Genomic DNA, 22,298 nt, shown 5'->3' with positions numbered 1-22,298 from the left:
TTATGATGCTTTGGTCTGTGATTATGGGACACACTTTAGTGAGGCCAGCAAAAGCTTTAAGACTATTTATAGCATGACAGAATGCTTTAATATTCAAACAGTTGCACTTAAAAACACTGTTTTTATGGGCCTAGCTACAATGTGCAGGGTTTTCGAAGGAGATAATTATGACTCAAGTGTACAAATCTGATATTTACTCCTCCGTTTTTTGTGTTTCGATGGTTTCTTAAGCCTTTGGCTGTCGCTTTGACTGTTTAGTCTAGAAGTGAAGTCGTGGGCTCCTAAAAGTTACCTTCCATGGCCTCTGCAGCACTGCAGCCGTACAGATCATTTCACACCTTTGTGGAAGAATGTCTCAACGGAAACTGTTATTGTCTGGCGGCTGATTGAAAATCCTTTCATTTCTTGGTTTGTTTTAAAGTGAATTGAAGTAATTGCGGATCTGAATCTGTGTTTCAGCTTTATTCTGAGTGAGTAAAGGCAAACTGGTCCCACATTTTATGATAACAATGAGTCAGAGAATTGTGTTACAGTGACGAGTTCATCATAATAGTCCTTCCTGTGCCCCTTTTACTCAGTCTGTGTTCATGAAGGATACCAGATGCGGGTGACTGTGCCTCTGTGAAGCCAGTCTCTAATATAAACTGTTGAGGCAGAGAGGGTAACTGGTATAGGAGGGGTAGACGAGCTGGAGGTTGTGGAAAGGGAGGGTGGACGTTAAATTCTCCTGAAAGGCTTCAGTTAGGATTGCAGCACTCTGTCAAACTGTAATGTTAGGCTGCTGTGTGTTTGACTTTAAACGGAGGTGGGATTTTCCATGCCAGCTTATGCTGTCTTTACCCCTGGATAAATAGGATGGAAATAGTGTATACTAAGAGGAGAGAGATGCCACAGGAGGAATGACCGGGGCTTTCCATAAAGGAGCTGCTTATGAACTGAGAACACTCCAACACAGCATTTCTCATAAACAGGAAAATCAAAAGAGAGAAGTAGAACTCATTGAAATGCTTGCTACAGCTGGGATTTACAAGTTTCAGTTCTTTATTTAACAAAAAACTTAGAGCATGTTTAGTTTCGATTCAGGAAAAAATTGAAAGATTTGATAATGACATTTGAACGAATTCTGCTCGACTCTTTTGCCAACAGATCCATGATCTGTTCCTTTCCAGATGAATCACAGAGTGAATAAAAACGGATCCAGACTGTGGTTAAAACCAGTTCAGGAGGCACAAGCTGGCTTTCCACTGACGTTTTCGCTTTGCATTCAGTGGGAATAAGAAAATGTGAATGGAAACTTAAAAGTTGCTAAACCTTCCTGTTTCGAGGAAGACTTTGTTAATTATGTCTGACCTGCAAAAAAAAATAAGACGTGACACACCAGCACTTTCCCAGATTGAATATATTATCCCAAATATTCCCAGAAATGGAAGCAACTCCTGAAGAAAAGCCCTCTTATCTTAATTTTCTTTTGTGGATGTTTGTCCAGTTAGGACTTCTATTGCCGTCCTCTGGCAACACAACGCATCTTTTTTTTATTTGCTTCAAAGCTGTGAATGGAAACGTGTCTGATTCACATTTCCTTTTTGCTGCTTTGCAAAAAATTGCCTCAGATTTGCTTTGCTTGTGATTTGAGTGTTGAATGGAGCGAGATTAGTATCAGTTTCCACATCTTTCTCTATGCTTACAGTGGTGCAGACTGACAAAACATCCAAAAACCCCACTTCTTGATTCCTAAATTCCTCTCTGCTGTATTTCCCTCAATAAATCGTGAGGATATCTAACATATCTTTTACATATGTTACTCTGAAAAGGACATCCCTGTTTTCTGCTGCTCCATCTCCTCCTGAGATTTTATACGCTTCAATTTATGACAGACTCCGCTTCTGCCAGCTTTTTTGTTCTCATATCTATCATCCATTTCCCTTTTAGTGAGCTGGGCTGTCTTGCACTTACGTTCTTGTGTTGATCTTTTCATACCTCAAATCCTACACAAATTGCTGAGGGAGTCATTTCCTGCAGCCCCAACAAAGCCGGACAATTTTACTGTGAATCCAGGCTTTAAGCTCCATTCCTTCTTCTTTCCTTTCCCTCCATATATTTTGACCTAGGATGACATCTTTCCAGAGCACACAGCAAGGCACTGTGGGAAAAAAACAGAAAAAAGTGGGTTTATGGTGGGAGTGGGGAAGGAATGGCTGGAAAAGTATGGAAATGGGAGAAAGGGGCGCTTTGAGAAAACACAGATTTTTGCCATTTTCCCAAAGCCCGCTTTTCTCCCTGGAGGATGTAAGAACATAAGAGAGGAGGGAGGGGGGAGCTGGTTGGTGGGAGAGGAAGTGAGGAACCTTTTTCACCCTGTAAATCCTACAGCTGCAGTGAGATTATATTTACATATCCAATCTGTGAATTCCCAGAATAACTGCAGAAATGCATCTTCGCCAAAGACAAAAACAAACAAACTAATAAATGTTCAGTGAGACTTAAACATTTGTTCTGTCACTTACGTCTAAACCCTGAAAGAGACGGAGAAATTACTCACGAGACGTCCTGATGGAAGTGAGTCATGATGAAGTTCTGTTTATTTAGTTACCAGCAGAAATGTAACTTCATTTCCAAGAGGGGACACAATGTTCTGCCACGAAACTGCAATAAAATCGAAACAAGGTGGATGTCCTCAGAGGTTGTGACATTTTTGATGACACTAACATTTGTGAAAATATGTTCTCTGTGAAGTTTGTGGAACGGACTCCAGATTCCAGGGTTATATAATAAGTCCACAGCTGTTTACTGTGGCCAAAAAGATGACATAAAGCGCACAGAAAGAGAAATATCAATGTTTAGATATGTCCATGTGTGGTCATTTTTAAATGAAGGTGTGAACAGAAGTCTTTTTAATAGTTTTATTCCACCTCACAGTTTTACATCGACAGTTTTAAATACTATGAAAAAGGCAGCGGCATTACCACAAAGAGGGCAGCAAGGGAGAAGAAAAGTTGGCCTTAAAGAGATGGAAAACAGGGAAAGAAAGAGAAAAGGTGTGTGCAACAAAGAAGTGGAGGAGGGGGCAGAAGGGATGATGAAGCATAGGTGGAACCGAGCTGCTGGAACGAGCTCGACTTGGAGGTTGTTTTTGTTGCTGCTGGCAGGCAGACCAGGGACCACATGTGGAAACAATCACCCACTAAACATTTCCTGATAACATCATCCACACTGTAGACTGGCCCATGTTTCTCCAAACTCACTGTGACTGAGCTCATGTGTGTGTGTGGGGGGGGGGTGTCCGGCTAGTTTGTATGACATTTAAAGCCAACAGACGCAAGGAAGGAAGGACTAACTCAAATGCCAACAAAGAGAATAATCCCTGTCTCTTCCTTGTGAAAAGGTTTCTTGGAATTTTATGCTATACAGAGCATCAATCACACACACACACACACACGAACAAACCATTTCTGGCATGTTATCCAGCTTGGTTTTCCCTCCACTGGGTATTTCAGCTTGCAGCCGCTTTCGCTCTCTCCCAGAGGCAGGAAAGGGGGGACTAAAGCAGAGACATTGGTCCGAGAATTTCTCCTTCTGACACAGAGAGAGCACATTGGCTTATGAAATTCCCTGTCTGCGATGCCCTCGGGTGCCTTTTTCTCTTAAAAGAACAGAATTCCTCACATTCTCCAACATCCTCTCCATCCAGATGTTGCAGCTATGTACACCCTGGAGGCTGTAAGCTGTCAAAACAACACATGCCTGGCTAACCCTTGCCCGCTGGCCTCTGTCCACTGAGCCCACATCTCAGCACCGCTGTCTCCTCTTTCGTACACCCTCTCACCATTATCCTTCTCCAACCTTACATCAGCTCATTTACAAATAGCTTCGGAACTGTGTGAAAAGGAAAATGTTGTTGATTTCAGTTGTGTTTTGTGTTTCAGTGCCGGAGAACCCACCTGTTAACGTGACTGCCAAGCCGAATGGGACCGAGGTGCTTCTGGCATGGGAGGAGCCTCCGGGGAAGCTGAATGGAGAGCTCCAGGGCTACAGGGTGGAGTACAGCTCACCTTCTGCACAAAAGGTAAGCCAGGGACACATGTAACGCAAAAACAGTCACTTTACACATAAGCCAAAGGTTATTGGATCCAGATTCTGATTCGGACTGACATCAAGAGATAACTTCTAAGTTGGGCTGTGCCCCTGCTCTGGTAAAACTTTCTTGAGTTATCCTGCCAACAACTGTAGTTCCCCAGTTTGACTTTGGCAGAGAAACAAAGAAACTGCTCCAAACACTCAGTCTCATTTGGCAGAAATGAGAACAAAACACATCTCAGAGAGTCAACACATTTGGGCCTAATCTTGGCTGGATTTGGTGCTTATGACTCAGCTGGGGCGCTGGGAACTGTTATGTGAGCCAGATGTTGCCCAAAGGTCATGAGCTGGGCCTGACTTGGGTTATGGCATGTGTTAAGTGGCCCAAAGGTCGTGTCTGGTTGATGCGCAGCTCAGTCTCGGCAGCCAAATATACCCTGAGTTAATGTCATCAGCCAAGTTCAAATGCGCCATAAAGAAACTTTCACTATTTAGGAAAGTTGTGATAGTTCCTGAACTTGTTCACAACATTAACAGATACTAATTGACAAAGAGAATATCCTCTTTGTCTGGCACTGACAAACCCAGTCTTTTTCTTTTGTTGGCAGTTTGTTGTAGATACTGGATTGGACACTGAGCTGTCAATCAATCTGTCTGCCCCCCTGTCCAACGTGTCTTTTCGAGTGTGCGCCTATACAGAGGCGGGTCAAGGACCCTGGACCCCCATACAGACTCTGGTGCTTACTTATCCTGGTGAGTAGCAGCTTTTTCATTTTGATATAAAAGAAAAAAAACACATTTGACTGATTTTAAGCTTCTTATCATATAGAACTCACTAGATTTCAGTGTTTTTTTACACCAGTTCTGCCAACATTTTGCCTTATTTTAGTTGTTATGGAATAAAAATGGATGTTTTTCTCCTGAGAATCAAAATACTGACGTAAACTCTGCTTTTTTGCCTAATCCCACAGACACAGAAAGATATACGGGTGAGTAAGCACTGAAATTATACATGCAAACCTACAAACACACTCTGATGTGACCTCTCAGAGAGGCTCAAAATGACACAGTGACAGTGGAAGTGAGCTCAGGGCTTTTTCCGACACAGAACTTCTCTTTTTCGCTCTGTGACTGGATTCCTCTGTGATAGTTCCATTATGTGTATTTAAGAGAAAAAAGGAAGGAAGACAAAAACGAGAAGAAAGAGTCCCAGAGAGACAGGAAAGTGGAAGATGGGTTCAGGAGGGTGAATGAGGAGACGCGTCATAAATATTTATAACCGGCTGGGGCAGTGTAGCACCTCTGTTTGCTTTGTCTAATAGAACCAGACAACAACAAGAATGGAGGGAAAAGGAGAAAAAGAGGCAGGGAAAGTTGGGGGAGGATGAGTGTGAATAGAAAGAAAAGTTGAAAACAGTGGCTGGAGGTTGTGATTGTTTAGCAGGAGCTTGTGTGGGAGACAGAGGCAAATTATAACACGAGTGACTCCAAAAAGAATGTGTTTTAAGTGATAGGGAGCCAGATTTAGCTGAGGTTATTCAATCAATTTGAACAACTGAAACATGTCTTTACAACCAATAATGCTGTATGTATACACCTGCTGAGAGGTTTTACATTTCAGGGCGTAAAAAAAAGTAAGAATTAGCCCTTAACAGGTCTTAAAATGATGTAAATACAACCTTAGATGAACAGCAACATATTATGCAGTGCTATTCACTGAACAAAAACTAAGACAAAATGGAGAAGCGGTGTATGACCTTTAGTAGCTATAACTTGAAGTAAATGTTTCCTGTGAGACGTTATCAGTCTCTCTCCTGGTTCTGGAGGAATCTCGGCCACTCTTCTCTCCAGCGTTGCTTCAGCTCATTGAGGTTTGCAGCATCGGTTTCTGCACAGCTCTCTTAAGGTCCCACCACAGCATTTCAGTCAGGCTGAGGTCTGGACTCTGACTGGACCATTGCAACACCTTGATTCTTTTCTTTTTCCCACATTCTGCTGTAGATCTGCTGCTGTGTTTGGGATCTTTGTCCTGTTGATGAGCCAGTTTCAGCCCAGCTTTAGCTGTGGGACAGATGGCCTCACATTTGACTCTAGAATACTTTGGTATCCAGTAAAAAACAGTAAAAATAAAACCAGCCCTCCACAGGCATTGTGTTAACACACACCTGGCAGCAAACTGCCAAAATGTCCACTTTTATAGAGGTGCTCACACTTGCTGATGATCAGTTCGTCAATTATTGATCAGCAGCACCTGGCTGCTACTTACCCTCTTATTTCCTTTGGAAGCAGGAAGGAAGGACTTCACACGGCTTCCATTATATGTTGTTGTTCATCTGAAGTTGTGTTTTTCCAGTGTTAGACCTGATAAAGATCAATAGATTCTTTTATCCTGTCCTGAGATTTCACTTAATTGCTGTTTTTTAAATCCTGTCTCTGTCCATACATTCTTCTCTCAGACCCATCATCGCCCCCGGCCTTTTCCTGGCACTGGTGGTATGTGGTGATGGCCATTGCTGGTGCTGTGGCCATGGCTGTGCTCATGGCTGTTTACGTGGCCAAGCTGCGGCGCAAGGAGACGCGCTTTGGGTGCGTAGGCTGTTTGTCTTCCCCGTGGGTGGAAGGGAGGGACTCAGTAGCTGTGCCAAACCAATATTTTTAATTATTTTCAGCATCTTGACCCAGTTGCTGCACTTGTGCACACATTTTGAGAAGAAGGCACTTGCTTTGATAGACTTTTGTGTATTATGTTCACACGTTTTCTGGACTGAACACTCTTTGTGTTTTGTCCCTTTGTGTCTGATGTATGGTTGCTTTCACAGAGAGGCGTTCGAACCCATGATGGAGAGCGGCGAACTGGTCGTCAGGTATCGCGCTCGCCGCACCTACAGCCGCAGGACGACAGAAGCCACACGTGAGTCCTCTCTGCCCCTGCATGTTTGTTCGAAAACTGAGGCTCTAAATTTGTACCTGACTGTCACCACAACAGGAAGAGATGCTTTCAGTAGCGTGTCTAAACCTGTCTCAGTCCTCGGGGGTAGGCTGTTGCACAGAAAGATGCAGAACAGCGTCTCCTCTCACCCCGGGGGAATGGCATAGTGGAGGGAGATTGTTGCCTCTCATGGCACACAATGACAGCTCTGTTCTCCACATTTCAACGCAGAAATCACTTCCTCTGCTTGTTTGGTTGATCAAAGCCTGGAACACAAACAACTAAGAGTTAATTCACTTCAGACACCACAGCTGTGATCAAAGTGTTCAGTCAGTAGACGCATTCCACAGCCCGGTGCTGTTATATCATGCAAGGTAATCTTTTTATAGTCACGTCGATTGGATGTGCAGCAAATCCCTTCATTAAGTTAGACTCAATCAGGCATGAATGGCCAAATGCAATTTGGCTTGACAGACAAAGTAAATGATGGGGAAACTTTATAGCATGGGAGAGGATCAAGATGTCAAAAAGGGGATACAGTTACATCAGGTAGCAAATGGATTCATGCACCTCTCCAGAGCATGGCTTAACAACAGATGGAGGAGTTACCTTCCTGCTCCGACTGGACTCAGGAGCTAATTCCTTTGGGAGTAAAGTGGGAGTCGGGAGAAGTCTCATCCAGGTGGAGCAATGACTTTCTGCTACAATGAAGTGCTTTACAGTGGTTCGTGTGCCGTCCCCACCCATTAGCCCCTGTGAGTCTGCACGATTACAGAGAGAGATATGAACCTGTAAACACACAATGCAGTCTCAGATTTCACACAGCTGGGTCACATTCAAGCCTTGACAGTGTCCCTGACGTGCACACAATATTTGTATGGTCCTCCTGCACAAGTTTCAGCTTGCTGGAGCTACAAAGAGGCCGGGGGGGAAATGCAAAACTGCAGAAAACAAAAAAACTATTCAGGAAGTTAAAGAAGTGGAGCCAAGAGAAGGAGATGAGGAGATAATGTGTGTTTTGAGTGAATGATGGAAAGTGCACCTGGAATAAAGGACAGGGTCAGATAGGATGGATTTGGACGATGTTTATGCTGCTGATCTTCAGTTTTGGCTATTTCCTTAGACAAAGTCAGATCCTTGGGCTGTGCTTATTGCTTGCATATGCTAGTAGCTGGTCACGCCAGCATGTGTTGTAACATGCTTGTGGACTCAGTGCATTTTTGTCCAACATGAGACAGATTAATAGCGTAGAAACAGCTGGAGGGAGATCACTGAGCGTGTTGGTGCCTTGTCACATCCTGGCCCAGATGTGAAAACGGAGCTAATGTCTGTAACGCTGACTGCTCACAACCAAAGCTCTTTGACAGCCAGCTGTGGAAGAAAAACTGAAACAAACATGTCGAGCAGCTTTAATCCTCTGACCTCATCTCTGTGGGACACAAACCTGGTTCCCACCGGATCACATGGCCATGTGTCCCACACCTAAAAAAAAAAAGGGGGACAAAGAGGCACGTTTTTAGATCCCTTTAAATCCCTTTAAAGAAGACTTACTCCAGTTTTTATTCTCCTCTTCTTTTAATCCCACTTAATTATTACTCGTTTTGTTATTGAATCCCTACTTCAGTTGTAACTCTGCACTGAAAATAAAATTTATTATCCTTTTTGTGACTTTGCAGACAGGATTATTGTTCTTTAGTTATGTTCTTATTTTCATTGTGGTCATTTGGTCTGTTTTGGTTTCACCAACACTTTGATTTTGGCTTGGTGTTGCGCACTATGTGTTAAAACTAAGTGAAGCTGCTTGATCATGTTATTCTCTCATGTCTGTGCTGTTAATTAAAACTCTGCAAGCAGCATTGACTTCTCTTATTTCTTCAGTGAACAGTCTGGGCATTAGCGATGAGCTGAAGCAGAAGCTCCAAGATGTGATGGTGGACAGACATAAACTTACTCTTGGAAAGACTCTTGGAGAAGGTAATGTTTTATAGTGTAAAGGAGACTCTTAAATACACCTTATATCTTGATTGTTCAGTAGTTGGGAGCCAGTGCATGCTGCACTTTTTCATCTGGAGTTGTTCCTGAACTTTTTTAACTGCTTCTTTTTGTGCTTCATCAGGGGAATTTGGCTCTGTGATGGAGGGACTGCTGACTCAGGAGGAATCTGTTCTCAAAGTTGCTGTCAAGACTATGAAAAGTGAGTAGACAGTAGAAGCACTCAGCATTCCCCACAATGAATCTCTTTATCTTTGGAACACGAGCCACTTGATGGGCTGCTCCTCGGGTCAAAAATTCACAAGTGGACATGGCAAAAATCTTGTTTTATGATCAATAAACAGACAAAGACTCAGCTTGTGGAAAACATTTGCAGAAGAAAAAGTTGACCCCACATAAAGTGTACCATCAAATTAAATTGTTAGTTGTTTTAAAACCGAATATGACTCAGAAATGAGGGGAAAAAACGCACCACCCTCTTTTAATTCGTGTCAGTCTCAAACCGTGAAGAATTAAAACAAATAAAGCGGTGAAAACATGTCACAGTTGAATAAATCCACGAGGTTTTTCCCTGGAAACCTGTGAACCTTACTGAGGTAAACAATACAAAGTGGTCTCACCATGTGAACTGTCTCCTCTCCAGTTGCCATCTGTACCCGCTCTGAAATGGAAGACTTTCTTCGTGAAGCCGCCTGCATGAAAGAGTTTGACCACGCCAATGTCATGAGGCTTCTAGGTGAGTCAGGAGTTAGCTGCTGGAAGTCTTTTCTCATCTTCCCCGTGTGGTATTTAGCCATTTAGGTTCTGAAATATTGAATCTGAAAACCCGAAACAACGTAGGTGAATTAAATTGTGTGCTGTTCAGTGAATATCTGTCCCAGTCCCAGAGGATGATACATAAACCTCACTGCAAGTGGTTTTCATTGGAACCACTCATCTAGGTCTGAATCATGGGGGAAGCAGTCAAAGTAGGGCTGTTCCAGCTCTCCATGGTAGATACTGAGCCAGCAGAAATTCATAACCTTTTCATTATCTGTCCTGAGTCCGCCCGGTTGACATTCCCTCAGTGCCTTAACTCAGAGGCATCCAGGAAGCATCCTCAACAGAACCACATCCCTGGTTCCCGAGGGGACATCCCAGACATCCCTTTTTTCTGCATTTACAGTCTCATTCTTTTAGTTTCCACCCAGATCTCCAATCCTGTCATTAGATGGGTTTTTAATACTATTTTTAATTGCATTTAGAAGACGAACGAAAGCTAAATACTGGAAAAAAAGTTCCACAAATGTGAAAAGGAAGTTCAGAAGTTCACTTGAGGTTGTTTTTGCTTGTATTGAAGAAGACTTGGTGCATATTCGGAGGCATGGAAACACTTATCAAAGATTGAAATGATGTGACTCACCAGCTGTTTCTGGTCTGAGCTGACAAACAAACTCATCTGACTGACCGGCAGCTTCTCAGATATGATATGATATTCCCAGAGATTAAAGTCATTCCTGAAGGAGAGACTCCATTGACCTCTTGTGGACCAAAACTGCTCTTCAAGGATTTTGTCTCCATTCAGGACAACTGCCCCTACTGAATTACATCCATGAGTGACACAGCCTCTGTTCCCACCCTCTGGCACTACATAGCTTAATCAATTCTCTTCGAATTCCTCATGAATGGGAACGTGACTTATTCACAATTTGTGCAAAGACCTACTTTGTACCAAACAAGTAGACCTGACACACTGAATTTTCTGCAGATTAAAACAGGGAAATGGTGCCTGTGAAGCAGGGGTTCTCACACTTTTGGTAGCTGAATGACGGTGCAGGATAAAGGATGTGCACATGCATGCAAAACCTCACTCACTGAACAGCATTTTCCCGTCCTAGCTACACATTCATCTCCTGAAACATCCACTCAGCAGTCCTTTGTCTTTTTATGATAAGTAATAGCTTAAAAAAACGGATTCATATGATTTCTATCAAGCAGCTTTAGTACCATCTGAAGCCCTTGTTCTTTTCATCTACTCCTCTTCCTTATAAAACTAAACTCACTTGTCTTTCCAAGGTGCCTGGAAATGATTTTATTCATTTTCATCGCTAATCTTTCTGAAGAGCTTCAGTTATGTCTTTATAATTGATTCCTGCATTCATCCACTTGCCCATTTTGTCATTTAAAAAAAAGCTCACTGTGATGTTTTTCTGGAAAATACATGGCTGCATTTTCAGAATAAGCATATCTACACATGATAGAATCTGCCTGTGCCATGAATATTAGCATTTTGGACAATACAAAATGTTCCCTCTAATCTGGCAGTGTAACATGAGGAATATAAACATTTCAAAAGCAGCTGAACACCAGCACAATAACTGTGATAATATTCTGTCTTCATCAGCATGTTAGGACAACAATCATAAGTAGCTCTACAGTTGGGCAAGATACTGACCACTACTTTGCTGCTGAAGTGTAGGAGATGAAATGCATAACAGATGATCAAAATGTGCATGAATGGATGCATTTCATGTCTAATTCATGCGTCACATTAATATTTAAAATGAGGTGCAGTTTGATGTAATTATCTGGCAAAATAAAACCATTTTTATAAAGGTTCAGCAAATCGGAAGATGTGAACTGACCTTGTTGTCTTAGAACATATTGTGTTAGTTAACCAGCATTAAAAGTGTTTTCTGAATGTCTGCAACATGAATGTGTTTTTATTAAACTGCCATGTTTTTGTAGGCGTGTGTCTGCAGACGGTGGAGAGTGAAGGTTACCCGTCTCCCGTGGTCATCCTGCCCTATATGAAACATGGAGACCTGCACAGTTATCTGCTGTATTCAAGGCTCGGAGACTGTCCTGTGGTTAGTCTGACTACAAACAAGCAAAGCACACAGTCAGCAGCTCATATATGCACGCTCACAGTCCCACACAGTTAACAACTTAATTGGTTTGGGGTTTATAAGTTCACACGAATATCTGCCAGCATAACAGGATCCAAAGTTTAACACAGATGTGAAGTATTTGTTAAGTAAGTCTCTAAGTACTAAGTACACTATGAGCTCATCAAAACACAGGATGAGTTTGAATTTCTTATGTGAACTCATATTTATAAACTGATGAGGTGTTTTTTGGACTCAAGCACTGCAATACGCAGCAAGTCCCAGAAGAACCAGGTTGAGAAACACAGACCCTAATCAGAGCAATATCCATACAGAATGTTGAAACATGCGTGAGGTCAGCCAACTTGAGAAATGTACAACAGTGCTGAGCGCGATTGTTCCCACAGGAAGAGTCTGGAAAATCGTTTCACACTGATCACATGACCCACGAAAAGCTCGTCTCTGGTGCCCTCTGCTGTGCAGAAAACGATTCTCAGCTGTGATAAACAACCCTTGTTTTCTCTGTGCTGCCCCACAGTACCTCCCATCTCAAATGCTGGTCAAGTTCATGACCGATATTGCCCGGGGGATGGAGTACCTCAGCAGTAAGAACTTCATCCACCGAGATCTTGCTGCGCGTAACTGCATGTAAGCACAATCTTCTGCCTCTTGCTTTCTCAGTTCCTGTAGTTTTTTTCTTGTTTGCATCATATGTTGCATCATACTCGTGTTTTTATGTTCAGTTTAAGTGAAAATGATCTCTCCAGTAAATGTTGTGGAGTTGGAAAAATGCTCCTTTTCAAAAAATGCATCCCTGTAACATTTGTGTCTCTCCGCTTTAGGTTAAATGAGAATATGAACGTATGTGTGGCTGACTTTGGCCTCTCCAAGAAGATCTACAATGGCGACTATTACAGACAGGGGCGGATTTCCAAGATGCCCGTTAAATGGATCGCTATCGAAAGCTTAGCTGACCGTGTCTACACCACAAAGAGTGATGTGGTTAGTTCTCTTTTTAATGCACTTATATTAATCGCATGCGTTTTATGAAAAGATAATGAGTTGGAGCCCAGTTAAAGCTTAGCTGTTGCTTTATTCCATGCATGTCGGGTTAAAGTTCTCCTCCAGAGAAGGTTTAAAAGTTCTTCTGCATTTGTTCTTCTCTCCATCCAAATGCATGGATGAAAGCAGTTACTTTGCATTTAACTTTACATCCAAAGAGGCACAACATTCAAACTTCAGTACAGTAAGAAACCTTCTAAGAAGCTCATTAGATGCTGAATTGATTTGAATCTTTTCTATAGTAAAGAGTGAAAATTAGACATCCAACATAGGTGCATGTTAGCGTTTTGGAGGTATTAGGAGAGGAGGTAATCTAGGAAGACATGGGTCTCCATGAGATTCTTGAAGGTAATGAGGGATGGTTCTGCTCTGGTAGTATTAATGGACACTAATAAGAGGAGTATGGATTGAGACTGCCTTGTGCATCGTGACAGCAGAGCCAGATGATGTCCTTGAGAGGAAGAATAAGAAGCATAAGCCTGGAGGACTTTTAGTTTAGATTTCTGTGTGCAGACCTGGCAGTTGCAGGGAGAGGGGCATCGGACGTTTTATTCTAACACCCGGGAGATGCAATTCAAACCAATGGTTAGCCAAGAGATCATCTCAGATCCAGGCTTTTCTAGCTTTAAGGAAGGTGAAACAGCAGCGTCATATTGACACTTTGTGTATATAAGCATATAGATCAGGGAAGTCAAACTCCGGTCCTCGAGGGCCGCTGTCCTGCAGGTTTTAGATGCTTCCCTGCTTCAACACACCTGATTCAGATGAAATTGATCTCTTCGAAAGATTGTTAAGTTCTGCACAAACCTGCTAATGATGCATTGATCTGATTCAGCTGCCTCTCTGATATAGATAGACTGTGAAGTATGCTTTAACCGTCCTCTACTTAGAAAAACAATACTTTAGAAATGTATTACTGCCACAATTCAAATCTACAAGTGGGGAGAGTTTGGTAGTGAAAACAGATTCTGTTCAAAGTAATGTTATCGGGAAAATAAGGCCCTGAATTTGGCACGTTCTAATATGATTAAGTGTTGTGAAGCCCATTGTGAGACGGCTGTGTCGTGGAATAAATGTTTTATTTCATTCAGCTGTGAAAAGTTCTGTTCAAGCTCTGTTTCTCTTTAAAACTGATAAATAGCCTCGTAAATGTATTATTATGATGTATTCAGCCAAAAGCAGAACACAGAGAAAATGTGATTTGACCAACATCTGTGAGAGATATCAATTGGAGCAGCTGGTAACATAATTTCCTGCATACCTTAAGGGCCTGAGTGAGAGTGCATGTTCATATGATGCATTGAAAATGATGTTTTGTTGTGTAAAAGTCTAAAGACATTCAAAGCTGCTCCACCCTCATCTTCCGTCTCATTCTTTCTCTCTCAGTGGTCGTTTGGAGTCACCATGTGGGAAATCGCCACACGGGGACAGACGCCATACCCAGGGGTGGAAAACAGCGAGATTTATGATTACTTGAGACAGGGGAATCGTCTCAAACAGCCCCCAGACTGTCTGGACTGCATGTAAGTGTCAGCTTCCTCCGAAACCATACTCCACTCATGATGAACCGCCTTCCCTCTCAATCTGTTTTATTGATAAAGTAATCGAGGCTGCAGGCTAAACATATGTTGTCGAGGAGCATTTACAAACCGGATGTGTATTTAAAGTTTAATTTTAACTTTGTCCTCCCCAGCTACGCTCTGATGTTCTCCTGCTGGCTGCTGAGCCCGAAGGATCGTCCATCCTTTGAGTCCCTGCGCTGCGAGTTGGAAAAAGCCCTCGAGGATCTGCCGGACCTCCAGGACCCAGATGAAATTCTTTACGTCAACATGGATGAGTCCTCCATGGAGCTTGGGGCTGTTGGTGGCCGTGATCCTATTGGGGGTCCGTCCCCTCTGTGCCTGAAAGGTCTGGACTCTGTGACCACAGTGGAGGTCCACCAACCCAACCGCTACGTCCTCTGTCCCCAACATGAGACCAACCGAGCCCTCTCTGACTCCATGGAGAGTCTGGACATGCCAGTTTCATCCTCCACAGCCACGTTGCCTCTGCAGCCGTCCTGCCACTCCACACCCAACCCCACCCCAGCTCCCACCCCAACTGTCGAGCTGCTGGAAGACAGGGACGGACTCAGAAAGATGACCTGGCAGTAATGGGTTCTTTCTTAAAAATGACAAGACTGGCAACTGCAAACTGTGCTGTACCAGTCCAAGAACAACTGCAACAAACTGACTGTATGCGCCTCGTCAGACATAGTTTTGCACAAATGTATTCACGCAGCCGAAGGCATTCCAAGGAAGTGAAGGATTAGGACTCTCCCTATTGTCAAACCCCTCCCATTTGAGTTTCTGCAGCAGGAGGAACGCTCGTTGTGGCTCACGACTCTGCAGCACAGTCAGGAAGATTAGTTCAAAGAATCTTTTCGTTCACCTGCATGTGTGCAGCAGAGTCAGAAAGCAAAGGAGAAAAACCTGAAAGCTCTTTGTGAAACCAGCTCAGACACTGCCAGACTGAACCCACAACTGAGCATGCTCAGATGGAGTACTTGCCCCACCCAATGTCTACGTAGCAACTGTTTCCTTTCTGGTTATAATAACGCAGGGTTGTAAAAAAAAAAAAGATTTTTAGGCTCCCCATACTAATATTATTATTATTGCTGGATAAACTTTTGAAAGCAGCATGATCAAAACTTAAAGGAAATCAAGTCATCATCTTAAAAATTCGACCGATCACTAAATTAACAGGAAAAAGGAAGTACATATATGTAAAAAACCAGCAGTTTGTGCTCTGTGTAGCACTCTTGTATCTCCTCCAGGGATTTTACTGTTACTTCTGCATTGAGCCATTTACAGAGCACACAACACAACTCCGATCTCTCTGACAACTCCTGATCTATACATCTTTGGAATAACTCAGGAACCTGATACTTTGATCAACGGGAGCATAGAAAATGCTGAATTGAAGAAGGTACAAACAATCCGAGGTACAGGTTGACGGACTGAGGGTAGGTACGGACACGATGGACTTATCCAACACAAAGAATGCGATAAGCTCCTCGCCTTCGCTTTTGTCTCAAGCACAGTGTTAGTACACATTTTCTATTTTTTTATGCTGTTTTTTGTATTTCTACAACTTTGCACTAATGTTTTTATATCTTTGTATGTTTTTATTTTGTGTATTTTTCATGGTTTTTCATTGATTCTGTTGAACATTCTGCTGAAGTCCCTCCTCAGAACAGTTCACGATGCCAGAGAACAAAGCCGGAGGAAGAGTTTTCTGAATATGAGCACACACTCGAAGACCACACCATCCTGCCACTCGTATTCTTGGATCTCTCAAGGTTTTGCAGTGTAAATAGAAGTCACAGAAGTGTCGAAGAGGACACAGCGAATGAAAACGGAAGTTCACCAGCTGCAACTTTGCATTATGCATGTACTTATTTTCTCATGTATGTGTGTAAATACAGTATATTTGCCTTAGTTTATTATCCAGTCATCGGCGTAGGCTTGAACATGTTCCTGCACATATTTTGGGAGAGGAAATAGTTTCAAAGAGGCGCTGTGTTTCAATGTTATAAACATCAAAGGTATTCAGAGTATATTCAAAACCATATTCAATGGTATTATATGCCAGTAGCAATAATTTCCTTGTCTAGATAAGATGTTGCAAAACCTTTGGTACTGTATGCTCAATGGGAGTCTGAAGAGGCTGTTTCCCTGTGTTTGGAGCATTTTGGTCAAACATCTTCCAGAAAAAACTGAAACTTCTTCTTCTTGATTCCACTCAGATCAGCCTTAAATTGCAGAATTTCACAACTTTACCAAGTGCCTTAAAAGAGCCAGTATTTTGCATTTCACTAGATGTGAGTTTGGATTCTGATTCCCTGCTGGGGTTTTTTTTTTCAACTTGGGGGAGATTGTGTAAAAACTGCCTTTATATGGTCACTCTCATGATGTGTAAGTGAATTTTTATACAGCACCTACAGTATTTTGCATAAGAAATAAATGAGTTCATTCAAGAACAAGCTCTCTTCCTGGGCTTTTATGCAGACAGTTTAATCAGTTAATCTTAATCAAATGTGCTGGTGACGCATTCATTAAGTCAGTTAAGCAGTTAGAAACAACACAGCAGAGGACTGGTTAACATTTCATCTGTTAGGAACCTGAGCTGCATAGATCAGTTTAATCTCAGAAGTGGATGTAAGAGATCTGCACATCGCCTTCTATCTCCAACTTGTCAATCTCAGTGAAGGTCATGCGGTGGAAGAAGTCGAACAGGTGCTGCCCATTCACGAACACCTTGAACCTCTGGTTCCCACAGCGAATCGACATCTGAGAGACAGGAAACTCAGTCATGAATACATCAAACATAGCCATGCGACTGTGTGACAGTCGCTGCTTACGTCAAAGTACTGTCCCTCCATGAAAGGGTTCATGCTGAGCTCTCTGTCCTCCTGGCCCCAGCTTCCTCCAATCCTGCTGTTTCGTACCACGGTGCCTTCCCTCACTCTGGGGTTCATGTGGAAGGCAACGTCTCGAGATCTGCTCGCCACAAAGTTGATGGCCATCCTGCAACACCAGCTATGTTAGTTTTCAGGTCACACGCCAGTCATTTCAGCACCAACACTGCCAAACGCATACTTTTCTGCTCCATATGGCACCATGCCTCTGATGATGACCGTCCTCTTAGGGTACATCCCCCCTGGGATCATGTTGGAGTAGGGCACAGGCTAAAAAAACACGCCAAAAACAGATAAACGTAACACCAAACATGGCTCCATATGCTGATCACACATTCATTACATATGGAAAACAAACTGCTGAGACAGCCTGAATTTTGCTCCTTTTACAGACTAGAAATCTTAGTTTAGCAGCAGGTCGACGCCTGATAGGTCAACCTCAGCCTGAGTACGTTTCTTAGACCAAAAGTTTAGATAAGCACGAGAAATATATTCCCAAAAAGTACTTTGATGTGTGATTTAACTCATTGCACTTCCTCTTTGTGACCGGCAGCAAATGGACTAAATTCTCAGCCAGTATCAAGGTATTGAGACATAATAGTATAGTATATAATACTATATACATAATAGTATAGTACATATAGTATATTCCCAGTGGAGACCACTTTTAAAACAGGAAAGGGCTTCATTAGTGGTAAAATTTCACTTGAAACAAAAAAAAACAACAGGTCACTCACCGGGTTGTAGACCGGCTGCCCTCCCATACCCTAAAACCAGATTAAGAAACTGAATATTCACTGTAATTCACGAGAAACGATCACATATACGAAGGAAACTTTACTGTGCAGCATACTCACCGGTAGATGTGATCCTGGGAATCCACCCTGTTTGAAAAAAAAAATAAAAAATGACTATGTGGTTTCATATCAAACCAAGAAATATCCTCTTTTTCAGGCAAAAGGAAAATAAACTGCTTTATTTCATACCCCTGAGCTGCCTCCGGGGCCTACTGGACATCCACCCTGCAAAAAAGCACGTTTCAGAAGGATTTAGCATGACTTTTGTCTGTGATTTATTCCACATCAGCTGTACTTGGTTATATATGGCATATTATGAATCTGGATTTTAGTAATAAAAGTGTTTATTCACCCCCATTCCACCCCCTGGATATCCTCCCTGCTGAGAAGAGGCAAACATGTTCAATCTACTGGATAATGCTTCACATTTATATGCTTCCGTATGGAGGACTATGTTATGTGGAATGATGCAGCACGTCTTGGACCTCAGCCTGGGTCAGGAGAAAGCTCCACTTCTGTGAGGGACTAAACATCTCATCTGTCTGTTCTCACAGACCTAACACCCCACATCATGACATAACTGGTGAGAAACTCTTATTGGCCCATCTAAATATGCCAGTAAGCACTTTTCAGGACCCACGGCATGTTGTGGGGATCTCATTTTGTCTTTCTGTGGTGCTTTTATCACGGTTCTGCCTACTTCCACAACTGCAAAGATTATTGAGAAGGTCGTGTGGATGAATGTCTAATGACCATCATTTCTTTATTTATACTACAGTTGTATGATTTCTGTCTTAAATCAAATTCATATCAATTCAATTCGATGTTTTTTATCAAAATTCTAATCAAATCTTGAACAAAAAACAACTAAAAACTGTACATTTACTCCCACTCCTCCTCCTGGATATCCACCCTGCAAAGAAGTCCATGCTTTGGTCAGATTTAATGTGAATCTGTTCTTATAACTTTGCTCTTAGCTGCTGTACCATATATTTGAATAAGGGAACATGACATCACACAAATTCAAATATCAGAAGTGTTTATTCACCCCCATGCCGCCTCCTGGATATCCTCCCGGCTGAAAAGAGGTGAATATGTTATTCATTTCTGATCTGATGTTTCTAATCTAAACAAAAGCTTTCTGAATACTGGGTACTTACTCCCATTCCTCCTCCCATTCCTCCTCCCATTCCTCCTCCCATGCCTCCTCCCATTCCTCCTCCCATTCCTCCCGGGTAACCTCCCTGGATATCAGCCAGAAAGGTTTTTCTTAATTTCACATACTTTCAGCAACAATCAGAGAAACAATGTTCAAGTACAGAAGCGACGTACCCCCATGCCACCGCCTGGATATCCCCCCTGTAGAAAGACAAGGTTTAAATCATGTTCTAATCTGTTTTTAAGTCAGTTACAACATTTCACCGGAGGAAATGTGAGTTTTTGATACTCACTCCCATTCCTCCTCCCGATCCACCCTGACAAGACCAAAGAGAAGATATTATTGCAGTTAATCAGCTGCTCAAAATGTGCAAAGTTGTTATGCACATTAGTGTAGCTCAAACTGTAAACCTGAGGGTTATCAGACTTGAGAACTCACTCCTATGACATTGATGGTCTGGATATGAACATCTCCTGAAATATGCATTGCCCGAACATGCTCCACAGGCAAACGGTGTGGGAACATGAAGAAGTCCTCCCCATTAACTTTAACCTGCAAGAGAACAATTTAAAGCAGGTAAAAACGCACAGTAAAAATAAAAAAAGACACATATAATCAGTCTATTAGGAATCTAGGAAGATAATCTGGGAAGATGAGTTGCACTTAACGTCTGCAATGTGTCTGCAAGCTCGATCGTTCTGACCTGGAAGCCCTCTGAGGTGATCATGATGACCATTTCAAAGGCCTGACCCTTACAGAAAGGCATGCGGCGGATCTTCTCCTCTGACCCCCAGTCACCACTCTGACGGCAGTTAAACACCACTTTGTCCCAGCCATCAAATCGAGGGTTGAAGTGTAGGGCGACGTCGCTGGATTCAGACTCTCCACAGAGCAGGTTGATAAAGAACCTGTCAAATACATCAGGTGAAGCCTTGTGAAACTCAGTTCTTTTCTACCTGATAACTAAGTAATGCAAACAGTGCAGGTGGGGCCACAAAAGAACTTCAGACATCATCATACAGTCAAATATGTTAACTGTGTACTTTGCCTATTAATGGCTGACATATTCTGGAACTCAGATATCACTATTTTGAAAAGAGGATGGGCAAATGATAAAAATCCAGCTTCATGTTGTGCTCCACTTTGATATCCAACGGTGCAAAGAAACTAACTCCACCCAAAGTGAAATTACACAAGGCGTTCCCTCAGTTTTCACATGAAGTTTAAAGGTTTGCATGGGAGATAAAACGTGCCAAAGTGGGTGTAAACAATGAAGTGACTCATGAGGAAACAGTGAAATGTATTAATCCACAGTTCACTGGTACAGCTGCTGCAGTGAAGGAGAGATTTCATGATCAAACGTACTCTGCTTTCCAAACTCACCTGGTGATATCTTCAGGAATGGAGCCCTGGATGTAGATGGAAACCCCATCCCTCAGGCCTCCATAAATGGGCCCCAGATAGGGAATTCTCTGTAACGGGCACAAAAATTGATCAGATATTGGAGCCTTTTTCTAAATTCCACCCTGAATTAGAAGAGTTTCTCATTTCTCCTGATATCATAATCATCTCCGTTCTCTAATCTCAAGGTTTAAGGTTTAATTAAATTACTTTTTGGAGGCCCAACATGCAGCTTTTCAATATTTAATTCATCTTATAAAAGTAAGATTGCAGAATGACTCCAGAGATATTTCATGACCTTCTTAGTTTGCTGATCCTAATCAGAGTATAAATGTTACTTAGATCCTCAGCAGCAGAGGCACTGCAGAGGAAGTCAGCTACTTTTAACACAATGAACATCAGGTGTTCCTGACTAATTGATCCTCCATCTGACTTTGATGCTGACCATGATCCGATCATGCTGTATATTGATTACTTCAAGGCGCTGTCCATGGTGCTGAGGCGGCAGACAGACGAACTTTAACTGAACTTTGAGTTCCTCCTCTATGTTAATCATGTTTTAGACCCATAAATCTCACTAAATTATGTGCCATAGACAACCAGTTCTTTACTATAGCCAAATTACGCTTAGTTTAGATATAATGTTCATGATAACAAGTTGAAATATTTAATCAGGAAAAGTTTACAGATACAGAACTGGAACAGTTTATAGTTGAGGTATCCTGCAAATGGGTACTTTATATCTAAAAAATGAGTATCCTAAATTAAACTATTCTATGTTAGTTGTATAAGTGTTAGCAAAAAAAATGTTTCGTTCATCTTACATAAAGCACCCGGCAGATTGCCCAGAATTTATTCTTCAGTATCTTATCAAGAAAAAGTTAACTTATTATATTAATATCTTTAATGAATGCATTCATTTAATCCAACTAAGACAGTAACCAACACATGTGCACACAAATCAGTCCAGAATCTGTGAATGGCAATATTATTCTCATCAGTAATGATACCACATGACAACAGAACTAAGATATAATATTACTAAGCTGTCCAGTTGGTAATATATCCTTAATTTAGCTCATTGGTGCTGTAGAGCGGCCCTCATCGTATCCTCAGAGGTCCAGTAGCGGTGTGTGCAGATACTTACAGGGGAGTAGACTGGCTGATAGCCTGGAGGAGCGACAAAAGTCATGGCAGATGACAGTGAGCGAGACAAACAGGCGGTTTTTAGGAGAGGTTGATCTGATTTTATGCAGTTGGTTGAGGGAGGGGCAGAGGGGCAGAGCAGGAAACCCAACCTCGGGGCTGCACCGCCATGTTTGCTTTGGAGGCACAGGATGTAAATTAAACTTTGCACCTGCAGAGGAGTGGCACTTGAAAGCTAAAGAGGGAGTTTATGTGCATTTGTGTGGAACAACCTATGGAAGGAAAACCCAAAATGACTGAAAACTGCAGAAGAGCTCATTCTCCACCACAGTGAATGAAGCTTCAGGGACTTTCTTCAAGTTAAGATATGAACTTGAAAAGTCTTTAGAGTCAAAACAATTAGCAAAGTAGC

At 42.3% G+C, this 22,298-nt stretch overlaps 2 protein-coding genes across 2 annotated transcripts in view; one reads left to right on the top strand and one right to left on the bottom strand.

The window, feature by feature from the left end:
- axl (AXL receptor tyrosine kinase) overlaps window positions 1-16,948 on the top strand; it is a 29,486-nt gene extending 12,538 nt beyond the window's left edge. Inside the window, exons 8-20 of the mRNA XM_072391911.1 lie at window positions 3,924-4,063; window positions 4,683-4,827; window positions 5,046-5,063; window positions 6,531-6,660; window positions 6,894-6,985; window positions 8,882-8,977; window positions 9,120-9,197; window positions 9,639-9,731; window positions 11,723-11,844; window positions 12,401-12,510; window positions 12,705-12,864; window positions 14,311-14,447; window positions 14,618-16,948. Coding sequence (XP_072248012.1) covers window positions 3,924-4,063; window positions 4,683-4,827; window positions 5,046-5,063; window positions 6,531-6,660; window positions 6,894-6,985; window positions 8,882-8,977; window positions 9,120-9,197; window positions 9,639-9,731; window positions 11,723-11,844; window positions 12,401-12,510; window positions 12,705-12,864; window positions 14,311-14,447; window positions 14,618-15,077 — 1,781 coding nt within the window. The 3' untranslated portion in view covers window positions 15,078-16,948. The remainder of the gene's footprint in view (window positions 1-3,923; window positions 4,064-4,682; window positions 4,828-5,045; window positions 5,064-6,530; window positions 6,661-6,893; window positions 6,986-8,881; window positions 8,978-9,119; window positions 9,198-9,638; window positions 9,732-11,722; window positions 11,845-12,400; window positions 12,511-12,704; window positions 12,865-14,310; window positions 14,448-14,617) is intronic.
- Window positions 16,949-17,093: 145 nt separating this feature from the next.
- On the bottom strand, window positions 17,094-21,962 carry LOC140313677 (galectin-4-like). Its single transcript, XM_072391670.1, has 14 exons — window positions 21,888-21,962; window positions 20,723-20,811; window positions 20,043-20,247; window positions 19,774-19,891; window positions 19,341-19,396; window positions 19,229-19,258; window positions 19,067-19,093; window positions 18,533-18,562; window positions 18,370-18,405; window positions 18,241-18,267; window positions 18,121-18,150; window positions 17,565-17,653; window positions 17,327-17,492; window positions 17,094-17,255 (listed from the first exon to the last, which is right to left on the bottom strand). Exons 1-14 carry the CDS (start codon window positions 21,930-21,932, stop codon window positions 17,112-17,114), a joined length of 1,092 nt encoding a protein of 363 aa, XP_072247771.1. The 5' UTR covers window positions 21,933-21,962; the 3' UTR covers window positions 17,094-17,111.
- Window positions 21,963-22,298: the final 336 nt, after the last annotated feature.

This window comes from Leuresthes tenuis, unplaced genomic scaffold (genome assembly GCF_036924035.1).
Source record: "Leuresthes tenuis unplaced genomic scaffold, fLeuTen1.0.hap1 SCAF_9, whole genome shotgun sequence".
Classification (NCBI taxonomy): domain Eukaryota; kingdom Metazoa; phylum Chordata; class Actinopteri; order Atheriniformes; family Atherinopsidae; genus Leuresthes; species Leuresthes tenuis.
Note: the sequence above shows the minus strand (reverse complement) of the source record. Positions and strands in the feature narration are given on the sequence as shown.

Excerpts from the sequence above, each read along its gene's own strand:
- LOC140313677 (XM_072391670.1), bottom strand. The coding sequence starts at position 21,932 with ATGACTTTTGTCGCTCCTCCAGGCTATCAGCCAGTCTACTCCCCT. Across the intron at positions 19,259-19,340 it reads GAATGGGAGGAGGAATGGGA|CCGGGAGGATATCCAGGAGG; the intron begins GTAAGTACCCAG and ends ACCTCTTTTCAG. Across the intron at positions 18,563-19,066 it reads ATCCAGGAGGAGGAGTGGGA|CAGGGAGGATATCCAGGGGG; the intron begins GTAAATGTACAG and ends GCCTCTTCTCAG.